Below are 11,876 nucleotides of genomic sequence, written 5' to 3' on the forward strand. Positions count from 1 at the left end.
ACTGACAACACAAATCTGAGCTCCCACTTCTGAAGCAGCTGAGAGATGAAATCTGCTTCTGTGTTGAATATGAATCTGTGTCATTATCTGACATTAATAAGTCATGAATAACAAGAAAGAGGATTTTAAAGCTGCGACGAAGACGTCAAACACAAAATGGATAAAGCCTAGAGAGTCTTTTTGATACATATTTAAAGGTCACTCCTCCTCTTCAACCAGTGTAAATAAGTCTCAGAGCTCCTCAAAACATGTGTGTGAAGTTGTTCTAAATCCACTCTGATCCTGTATTTCATCATGCCTATAAACCCCTCTAATTCAGCCCTGCTCAGAACAGGCCGTTTCTGTGTCTGTACCTTTAAATGTAAATGAGCTGTGTCTGACCACGCCCCCTCTCTGGAAGGGCTTGGGTGTCTTGGGCTTTCTCACTCCATGTCCTATTGTTTACGGTGAGAAGGTAGACTCAGAGGGCAGAACAAACACCTAGCTGTGGGAGTGTCACCCACCTGGGGGAGGGGCTACTGCCCTTTGTGATGTCATGAAGGGAAAATCTCCAAACGGCCTGTCTGAGCACACATTTTTCATGTGCATCAGTCAGCATCAAAAACATTTTAAATATCATCATCATCATCATCAGGGTGGTAGGTGTTCATAAAGAGCTGGGTCTTTAGTTTGTTCCACCATCGGGGGGCGACAGAGGAGAAGAGTCCAGTTAGCGACATAGGACCCTGTTGTGAAGGTTGGATCAGACACCTTTCATTGGCAGAGCGTAGTGGGCGGGAGGGAGTGTAGACCTGGATGAGAGAGTCTAGGTAAGGAGGAGGAGACATTTTGTAAGCGAGCAGCAGAGTTTTAAATCTGATGCGAGCAGTAACTGGGAGCCAGTGGAGGGAGATGAACAGTAGAGTGACATGTGCTCTGCATATATGTGTATCTATATCTGCTGTTCATCTCCCTCTCTCTATATATTCACATAAAGTAAAGTTTGTCAAAGCTGAACTCTCAGCACTCAGCACAGCTCATGCTGACTCGCTGCTTATCGACCAAACTCCATTGAGCCCACACAAAATATATTATGTTCATATTGTGCTCAGCAGAGAATTTTTAATTACTCCTCCAACTAATCAGTGTGTTTGTATCTTCTATACGAGGACACTAGATGTTCAAAGAGAGCTTTGATTTGATCTCCATATCAGGAGAAAACGTGGATGTGAAGACGTTTTCCTTTAGCAGAGAAGCAGTCACAAATACTGGGCAAAGTGGGCAAAGTGCCTCCTTATGAAGTCAACGAGGCGTTCAATGTCACCTCTCAGAGTCTGACCTTTTCTTCGAGGCCACAGATTTAATGCAGTCCACGCTTCATGAAGTATAACAGGTGAGATATCCAGCTGTTCACACCAACTTCTCTTACAGCCAGGATCTCTACAACCACCAGCCGGCTCCATCAGTGTGCATGTGTGTGTGTGTGTGTGTGCTTGTGTGTACTTGTGTGTGTTTGTGTGTAGCTCTCCTGCAGAGAGCCGGTGCCCTGCTGAGAACTGAGTGCAGCTTTGTGTTCAACAACCAAACAAGAAACTCTCAAAGAGAATCACAAGTGCTGCAGCCATGATGACTCTGATAATGTGTGTCTGTTTAGGTGTGTGTGTGTGTGTGTGTGTGTGTGTGTGTGTGTGTGTGTGTGTGTGTGTGTGTGTGTGTGTGTGTGTTTGTGTGCTATTAGAGATGAAAGTCGTCTCCTGCTGTCAGCCTCCTGCATGCGGCAGACTGTTTGTGAAAATGGATGTTTGATGTGCGTGGGTTATGAATGAATGACTTGTGTTCATTTAGTTTCTTTAAATGTGTGTGTGTGTGTGTGTGTGTGTGTGGGTGTGTGTGTGTGTGTGTGTGTGTACGTCTGTTTACACTCACTGCCTGTTTATCAGTCAGTAATAAGTGTTGATCTAATCAGGGTCTGATTAGAGTATTGATCCTCTCTCAGTTTGTTGTTTTTCTTCATATTTACTACACTGTAAAAAGTGTGCGCATAGACACAAATTAACATCATATCTAAGGGTTAATCCCAGGGATGCTGGAGATCAGTTTCAGCAGCGGGTTGCTGACGCTGTTTAAACAAGATTCTTTCAGATAAACCTGGGACACAAATTGTCCCATATGATTCGGTCTAAATGATTCAAAGGTGCAATCATTCTGAAATCCCTTTAGTAGATTGTTTCAGGCTGCAGCAATGTTTTAGTCAAGACCAAACCAACCGAGACCAAGACAAGAACAAGACATTTAGGGATCCAGACTGAGTCAAGACCAAGACATTTAGGGATCCAGACCGAGTCAAGACCAAGACATTTAGGGATCCAGACCGAGTCAAGACCAAGACATTTAGGGATCCAGACTGAGTCAAGACCAAGACATTTAGGGATCCAGACCGAGTCAAGACCTAGACCAAGGCAGGGGGAGTCCGAGAAAGACCAAGACCATAAATATCACTTAAAAAAACATCATCTTGTGTTCAGGGGGCGTAAAAAAAAAAAGAATTCGATTCCAAGACGGAGACCTTCAAAAAGTGGTCTCAAGATCGATTTTGAGTACTACACCACTAGCCTGCAGCAGTGAAACGGGCGGTAACGGCTGCAATGGAATAAAGAGGCAAATTCAAGTCCACTCAAAGTTGTTGTTTTTGTCCCTGAAAGGCTCCGGTTGTTCTTCTAAGTGTCTGACAACATCACAGAAAGGATCCCTACAGAGAGATGACTAGTGTGTGTGTGTGTGTGTGTGTGTGTGTGTGTCCTTACCACGTCCATGATCTGCAGCAGGCTGAAGCTGAAGTTGACCGTCAGGCTGTGGGAGTCGTTGCTGACCGGTCGCTCTAACGGGTTGTAGTTCCTCATCAGCTCCTTGTAGAGGCGCCGCTGATACACGCCCTGCAGAGAGCCTGCAGAAACACACACAGCACACTTACTACACACTTAGTACACACTTGATACGCCTTGATTTTCACAATCGGTGCATACCAGATGTGTGTGTGGAGCTGGTTGTGTCTGATTTTCTTACAAACACTAACAGTGGAAAGAAAGAGAAACAAAAAGAGAGAGGGAGCCGTTATGTTCATTTCCCACTGTGTGGGACGGCCCAATACAGTTCCCTTTGTAGGAATCTGTGTCAGACGACACGGTATCAGACTGTGGGAGGGATGACGATGAACATAAATACATGAAAGCAGAGTCAGCCTGTGTCCTCCATCTGCACTGCTCTTGGAAAGAGAGGAAAAAAGATCCCTGTGTTGAAGTTTAAATGTCAAAGCAGACAATGAACTCACAAAGACCTGTGCTGGTTTTTTAACATGCATTTTGTGTTTTTTTTATTGGAGAGTTGGAACTCAGGAAGGAGAGAGAGAGAGAGAGAGTGCGGGAAAGGAGCCACAGGTCGGATTGGAGGGGCCGCCCGCTTCGAGGACAACTGCCTCTGTACATAGGGCTCAGGAACTAACCACTGGGCTCCCACCCCCATACCCTGGAGTCTTAATGACTAATATTGGGTCTTGGGCCGACAGTGAGATTGTCAGACAGATTGGCTCAGTGTCGGCTGTAATGTGGGCGGTCCATCTTCGGTCCAACTCTCACCCGTGGTCTGGTCATGAGCTTTGTGTAGTGATTGAAAGAATAAGATCGTGGATACAAGCGGCCGAAATGAGCCGTATCTCCAGAGGGTGGAGATAGAGTAAGTGGAGCCGCTACTCCTTCACATGGAAAGGAGTCAGTTCAAGTGGTTCGGGCATCTGATCAGGATCCTCCTGGACGCCTGTTTTTGGAGGTTTTCTGGGCACACCCAACTGGGAGGAGACCCCGGGGTAGACCCACTGGCCTGGGAACGCCTCAGAATCCCCCAGGAGGAGCTGGAAAACGTTGCTGGGGAGAGGGAAGTCTGGGTTGACTGCGGCTGCTGCCACCGCAACACGACCCGACCTCGGATAAAAGGAAGAAAATGGATGAATGGAAGATTTTAAGAATGCTCCAGTAGATCGTTTTTTTCAACAGCTTTGAATCAGGCTGTTATGGTTGTAACATAATCCACGATTAGGGAGACAAGCCCAGCTGTACGTCCTTGCACGCTCCGGAGAGGGCGTAGTGCGGGCCGCTGATGGAGCGCGGCGGTCAGAGTATGTGTAAATTGTCAATAAGTTGTAAAGGGAGAGGGTGTGAGAGCAGTTTGACAAAGGCCGAGGGAAGGAAGGAACTCAAGGGACAACAAAATAAAACAGGAAACTGCCAAAAATTATTTTCAAAATAAAACACCACTAAAACTCAGGACGGATGTGTGTGGCGGCAGCAGCAAGAGCGGAGACGGCTCCTCGAAGTGAAGACCTTGTTCTCTCGTCAGCGGACGAGTCACAAACTGAGGCGTGGATCTGCTGTTTGAGACTCGACGATCAAAGATGTTTGAATTCTCTCACGATTGTCTTCTTTCATCTATCCCGGTTTAACAGTCAGATATTTAAGGGCCTCAAAGGTTTTATGGACGCCGGTTTCATCAGCCACAGAGACGCTGAGAGCTCATCAGGATGATTGAGGGGGTGAGAACCTGAGCGACCTAGAGGGAGGAGGCGGAGACTAACAATACACTTTTTATTATAGTCGGTGCTGTGAGGGTCACAGTCAGGATGTTTGAAATACTGACAGCAGCTCCAGGTAACAGAAAGGTTTATCGTTTCCACTTAAAACAGCGCTCTGTCCACGTGTGTGTTACTGATTCTTAAAGTTATCTCTTCTTTAAAAACAAGATTTACAGGACGCTTATTAGTGTGGTTCTGATGATGTCATAGTGATGTCATCTAAACTGTACAGAGAGGTACAAGAATGAGTGATCTTGTGGTTCTCGTGTGATCTTATGGTTCTCCTGAGATCTTGTAGTTCTCCTGTAATATTGTAGTTCTCCTGAGATCTTGTAGTTCTCCTGTGACCTTGTAGTTCTCCTGTGACCTTGTAGTTCTCCTGAGATCTTGTAGTTCTCCTGTGATCTTGTAGTTCTCCTGAGATCTTGTAGTTCTCCTGAGATCTTGTAGTTCTCCTGTGATCTTGTTCTCCTGTGATCTTCTAGTTCTCCTGTGATCTTGTAGTTCTCCTGAGATCTTGTAGTTCTCTTGTGATCTTGTAGTTCTCCTGAGATCTTGTAGTTCTCCTGTGATCTTGTTCTCCTGTGATCTTGTTCTCCTGTGATCTTCTAGTTCTCCTGTGATCTTGTAGTTCTCCTGTGACCTTGTAGTTCTCCTGTGACCTTGTAGTTCTCCTGTGATCTTGTAGGTCTCCTGTGATCTTGTAGTTCTCCTGTGATCTTGTAGTTCTCATGTGACCTTGTAGTTCTCCTGTGATCTTGTAGTTCTCCTGTGATCTTGTAGTTCTCCTGTGATGTGTGTACAGTTGCTCATGGCTGTACTCACACTCCAGTGGGGCACAAGAGAGTCTGCGCACGCCGTCAGACGGAGCACAGAAAATTGGGAGTAAGACTAACAGGAAGTCTGCACTGCAATCTGAAGTTGATCAGTAATGACCTGATGTAATCGTAGATTCTGTGCAGTCTTTTTAGCCTTGAGTTGTTATCGTAATGTGTTGTATGTATCTGTAGAACGATTGATCTCCTGTCTGCACAACAAATTAAACTTTTAAGGTGCAAATGAAGAATCCTTAAACCTTCATGTTTAGCTTCTGTTGAACTGTTTGAGGGAGGGGGGTGGGTTAAAATGGAGTTGTTGTGGGGGGAAAAAAAAGACAGATCCTCTTTAGTAACTCGATGTGTGAAGTGTGTGTTTGTTGAAGTCTTTGCAGAAAAGAAAACGACACAGCTGTAAGCATTAAACTTCAATGTGGAAATATTAAAGTAAGAGATTTAACTTTTAATTCTGAGAAAATATAAACACAGTGAAACATAAATGCCTTAAGAACACACACACACACACACACACACACACACACACACACACACACACACACACGCACACACACACACACACACACACACTAATCTGAAGGAAAGCTGGTCAGGCTGCAGGTGTGTAGCCTCAGGCTGTGACTCTTCAAAATAGAAGCAGCTCTCAGCGTTCAAGAGCAGCTTCAGGTAAACACATTTCATCTTGTTTGTCTGCAGAGAAACTCGACTTTAAAAACGACTATTTGACCTTTGAAAGGAGGGAATCTAAAGCTGGTTACACACTCAACGATTCTCAAATCGTAACAGATTTTTAACACATGGGAGACTGCACAGACAGAAGGACAGAGTCAATTGATGTTTAACGTTATAATCCTCTGAACACACACACTACCACCACACCAGTAGACCATACACCTGCAGTTTAAAGTGAGATTTCACAGACAGGGCTGCACAGAGGCTACTGAGTTGGCGGGTTTAGGTTCATGCCTTGCTCAAGGGCACCACAAGAGGAAGAGAATCGGCGCCTCTCCAGCAACTAGCAGGCCGAGTTCCAGACTGGGAATTAAATTGGCAACCCTCCGGTTCCCAACCCAAGCCCTACAGACTGAGCTACTGATCGATCCATCCACCCATTATCTAAAACCACTTCTCTGGTTCGGGGTCCCGCGGGGGCTGTAGCAGATCCCTGCTGTCATTGCGTGAGAGGCGGGGTTACATCCTGGACTGTTCACCAGCCAATCACCAGCCACACTCACATTCACACCTACGGACAATTTAGAGTCACCAGTTAACCTAACGAGCATGTCTTTGGACTGTGGGAAGAAGACGGAGTACCCGGAGAGAACCCACACATGCACGGGGAGAACATGCAAACTCCACACAGAGAGGCTCCTGTCAGACGGGGATTCAAACCAGGAACCTCCACACTGTGAGGCAGCTAACCACTGTTATCACTGTGCAGCCCGCTTCTGTTCTGTTCAGCATCCTAAATATCATCATCAATATCAGTGAGTGCGTAGGTGTCCATGGAGGAGCTGGGTCAGAGTGCCAGGATGAAGGGCTTGAGGTGAAGTACTGCACAGGTGTTCATGTTATTAACCTGCAGGATATCGGACGTATTCAGAAACCTCTCGAAGCTTTTCAGAGACAAAATGTAAGCTCTGGCAGTACTTCATCAAGCTTTTCATCAAGCTGTTTTCATCTGGTGCATGCAAGTCTGACTGCTACACATTACTGATTTATTGATTAATGTACAGAACTTTACGCTGCCGTCTGGACTCCAGAGAAGATGAAGGTGAAATAAAATGTGAGAAGTCCTGAAGCATTCAGTCTTTTGACTTCTTATTTCTTCTCCTTCAAAGTGAGATTACTTTGTGTTCATATCTTTTCCCTGGATGTTCTCCTGCACGTCCTCAGAGAGAGAGAGGCAGTCTTATCTGGAGACCTCTGGATGTATTAAAGCTTTAAAAACCGAAATCTTTGAAAAGTTTGACCTGAAGGTGGTTAGTTTTGAGTTTTTTTGCCCTTAATTTGAAGTGATGATGCTGTAATCATATTCCTTTTTAAAAGTACAGCATTAAAATCTGATTAACAAAACAAGATGAATGACATGCAAACAGTCTGAAGTGTGTGTGTGTGTGTGTGTGTGTGTGTGTGTGTGTGTGTGTGTGTGTGTGTGTGTGTGTGTGTGTGTGTGTGTGTGTGTGTGTGTTTAGCCTACCGTGTATGAGGAAGCAGAGCATCAGGACGTGCAGGGTGAAGATCCGAGCGTCCATCCTCAGCAGCCGAGACTCTCAGAGACGAGAAACTGAGCGGAGTTCCTCCTGAACCAGCAGAAAACACTGAGAGGGAGAGAGAGAGAGAGAGAGAGAGAGAGAGAGAGATGGAGAGAGAGAGAGAGAGAGAGAGAGAGAGAGAGAGATGGAGAGAGAGAGAGAGAGAGAGAGAGGAGACACACACACACACAGGGAGAGGGGAGAGGGAGGATCAATGGGGGGGAGACGAGGATGCTCCTCCCTCCCCCTCCTGAAAACATCTGAAGGAGAACATTGGACAGCTGGAGACATCGAGGAGGAGGAGGAGGAAGAAGAGGATGCTCCGTGTGTCTGTGTGTGTAGGCTGATGATTTTGATGTCAAATCTAAGGAATGAAAACTGCATCTTAGTAATGAAGCTGACATCCAGCCAGTTATCCCCACAGTTTCAATATCTTTATTAATTAAAGGCAGGGTTGGTCATTCCCTCCAGATCCACTTTTTAAGATTTTGGTTGAACTTGTCTTTAGGTCCTGACAGAAATGAATAACTCATGTTCTCTGAAAAAGGAACAAATCGAATCTGTCATCTGTATCAGTTTGTATGCCTGTAAAAACTTCAATCAATGTCTGCCACGAGGTACCAATCTGATGAACCAATCAGACGTCACCCTGTCTCCCTGCTCGCTCTCTACCTCTTGCGTGCTCGAGCCCACACTCAAAGAGCGTCACTGATGATGGAGTTTATATTTTGAGTTTACTTACTGCTGAATGAGACATGAGACGACTTAGTTTCTACACAATGTAAGAGATGAACTGAGGTCTGCTTCTGGAGCAACGGCGCTCGTGCATGTAAATAAGGGGGCGTGGCTTCTGAGGGAGCACAGAGGGGAGAGGCTGCTTTCTAAATCATGCTAGTTTTCAAAAAGTAGTGCAAAGAGAGAACCCAAAACAGCAGCCTAATGTCGTCGCTCACATTTTAATCGAGAGACTATCCTTTTTTTATGTTACTGGATTCTTTTTTTCCCACCCTTGTCTTTGCTCTAAAGTCGAACTCCCCCCCCCCCTTAAAATCCCCCAAAGCAGATATTGATGTGCATGTTTCAGTTTTGTACTTTTCTTTGTTTTTATTAAACTGTGTCGGCTGCAGCTTCACCCTTCAGGCTGTGCAGTTTAATCCCTCTAACAGAAATATGACTCCTCAATGTATCGAGTCAAAAGTTTCTCCCGCTCCGTCTGCTCCCTCTCCATCTCCGTCCCTCAGAAATTCTCTCCTTCGTTGCGCCCGCCGCTCCGCCTCTCATTAGACGTGTTGACATTTTCTTGTTTCTCATCATTTCTGCAGAGCATTTGAAGGAGGAGACGAGTTTGTGTGAGAATCTCAGGCGACTGACAGGAAACTCCTCCGTGGCTCTGACATGAAAACAACCCAACGCTGGAAGAAAGAGGGGAGGATGAAACTTTGTGCTTTTTTCTGCTCTGTTGAAAGTTTCTTTTCACGCTCAATAAGAGTGAAAGGCTGCGAACAGATTCTTCTTCTGAGGAGGGAAAAGCAGCCCTGATATTTTTAGCTGCTGCGTGTGCGGGAGAGCAGAGGAAACCTGGTGTTTCTCTCTGCAGATATGATGACTTGAAGCTCTTCAAATACGATGAAAGAAAAGCCACATCATTTAACCTTCTCCACATTAATCTGACATTCTGAAGTGTATGTATAGAGCGCGTTAAAAAACAAGCAGCGTGGACCAAAGTGCTGAACAATAAGATAACATACAGAGACACATTTAACACATCAAGGTAAAGCAAAGACGATAAAGAGACAGACACATTCGACCTTTAGGACCACAAGAAACTAAAGGGGGGGAATGGGGGGGGCGATCTTAAGACCCTGACACACCAAGGAGACTGTCGGCCGTCGGTGAGCGGTCGTCGCCCTAGTTTTTGCGGTGTGTCCTGCTCCGTCGCTACCTGTCAGCACCCCTCTGTCTTTTTTGGCCGATTCGACATGTTGAATCGGTGTCGGTGGTCGGTGAGAGGGATCTCTCTGATTGGCTGTTGGGAGGTTTCATTTATCTCCAGCTCTCGACACAGGTTCAGGAAAGCCCCTTGAGCACGCCGCTGTAGTATCCATGCTTACACCCATTAGTGCGGTCTCGAGATCGGTCTTGGTCTTAAGACCGGTCTCAAGACCGTTTTTTGAAGGTGTCTATCTTGTCTTGGAATCGAACGCACTTTGACTTGGTCTTGTATCGCACTCAGACTGGGCGGAGTCTTGGTTTTAAACCAGTGTACGGTCTAAGTGAGTGACACGCCCCCTAAACACAAGATGAGGATTTTTCAGAGATATTTATGGACTTGGTCTTGTCTCGGAGCTCTCTGCTCTTGGATATGTCCTGGTCTCTGTAAATGTGGTCTTGACAACAACACGACTGCAGCCTCCCTGAGTTGAATAAAGAAAAAGAAAAACGTTCTTGAACTTATGGTAACATGCTTACAATTACAGTTTTCAAACACCTCGTCCTCTTCAGCTTGTGAGCAGGAGTCATTTAGTGTTCATTCAGTTCAAACAACTTTAATGATCAAGGATTATAAAAAGATAAATATAATAATAATAATATAAAGGACAAAAGACAGTGAAACATATCAAACCTAAGGTGGTTTACACATCTGGGTGTAAAGGGGATTAATGATTAGAAATATGGGGCTTAGGTTGACAAACATGTCGGCCTTTTTTCATTGGTAAGTCAACACCCCGTGACCATCTGAACACGTGCTAACAAGCTTACTTTAAACACGTTGAATAAACTTTGAGTAAACAAGTAAGTGTGAGCCGAGTCTCTGGTGTGAAGCCTTTCATCTGCTCTGCTGAGCCCGATTTAAACTCCTGATTCATTTTCTAATTAGAGCCGATTAATGAGATCGTTTTCTTAACGACATTAGAGACGCTGCTGCTGATAGACAGGCGGCTCCGAGGACACACACACACACACAGGTGGTGTCAAAAACGTTAAAGGCTGCAGGAGATTCAGAAACCAAACTGTAACGAGCATTCACATTGTTTCTCCCTCTCTCCTATGAAAACTGAGATAACTGTGATCATGCATATCAAACAGAATATCATGTGTGTGTTTACCTGAGAGAAGTGATATTACCATGTGCGTGCATCCTGTCATCGTGCAGAGACCGATGGCTTTAATTCCAGGATGATTCCTCTGCTCTGTCTACAGCTCTCTGTACACTCTGCAGGTTATTACCAACAAGGCCTGCAGGCAGGGCAATGAACAAAAAAAGACAAACAGAGAAAAAGCGGATCATCTGCAAGTTTCAGTGAGTTTAAAACGCCACTAAATCTCGTTAATGCCTGAAAAAGATATAAAAATGAGCTGATGAAGCAAAATACACTCACATACTCTTACAAGTCTGCAAACAAAAACCTCTGCAACAACTTTAATCAGCTGTTAAAGACTGAACTTTGTGTAGTGGTTGATGTGGAGCATTGAAATATAAGAGATATAAAAGCCTGTACCAGGAGCTGTGTAGCGTGTTCTGACAGGTAAGGTCTGATCTTCCTGATGTTGTACAGGGCAAATCGACATGACCGGGCAATCGAGGCTACTTGAACCTTAAAAGTTAGCTGGTCATCAATCATGACACCCAGGTTCCGGGCAGACTTTGTGGGCATGAGTTTGGTTGTTCCAAGCTGGATATTGATCTGTGGTTACATAGAGGGACTGGCTGGGATGACAAGGAGCTCAGTCTTTGAAAGATTGAGTTGAAGGTGCCATTCATTCATCCATTTAGAGATATCAGAGATGATGTCAGCATGGACTGCCATCTTGTGGAGAAACACCAAACTGCATCTTTCCATAAACTGTAATCCACGTGGTAACACTTTAAATGAAGGACACACTATTCACCGTTAAATAGATGCTTATATACATGCTAATTAGTAGCATACAGCTAAAATTAACAGCTGTTGTCTGTGTGTGTGTGTGTGTGTGTGTGTGTGTGTGTGCAGGTATTCTGCTGCAGCTAACATGATGATGCATCGGTGTGAGTGTTGTCAAGAAGCCGTCACCAGTGAGGAAAAAGTGAAGCTGGAATGCGCAGGTGGCACCATGATGGATCAAACCTTCACCAAAGAGGAGAGCTGGCTGTGCAACAGAGCCGAGTGTGTGTTATGACGCTGATCGACCACCGACCCGACCCTTTCA

The 11,876-nt window shown here is 45.2% G+C and overlaps 1 protein-coding gene and 1 long non-coding RNA gene across 2 annotated transcripts in view; one reads left to right on the forward strand and one right to left on the reverse strand.

Moving 5' to 3' along the window:
* The window catches only part of LOC132972989 (neuronal acetylcholine receptor subunit alpha-7), a 30,209-nt gene extending 22,358 nt beyond the window's left edge, over positions 1-7,851 (reverse strand). The window contains exons 1-2 of the mRNA XM_061036166.1: positions 7,634-7,851; positions 2,784-2,923 (exon numbers count right to left, since the gene is read on the reverse strand). Of these exons, the coding sequence (XP_060892149.1) occupies positions 2,784-2,923; positions 7,634-7,688 (195 nt within the window). The 5' untranslated portion in view covers positions 7,689-7,851. The remainder of the gene's footprint in view (positions 1-2,783; positions 2,924-7,633) is intronic.
* Positions 1-11,876, forward strand: part of LOC132973575 (uncharacterized) — a 285,267-nt gene that overhangs the window by 89,485 nt on the left and 183,906 nt on the right. The window lies entirely within an intron of this gene.

The sequence above is a fragment of the Labrus mixtus genome, chromosome 4, assembly GCF_963584025.1.
Source record: "Labrus mixtus chromosome 4, fLabMix1.1, whole genome shotgun sequence".
NCBI classification, from domain to species: domain Eukaryota; kingdom Metazoa; phylum Chordata; class Actinopteri; order Labriformes; family Labridae; genus Labrus; species Labrus mixtus.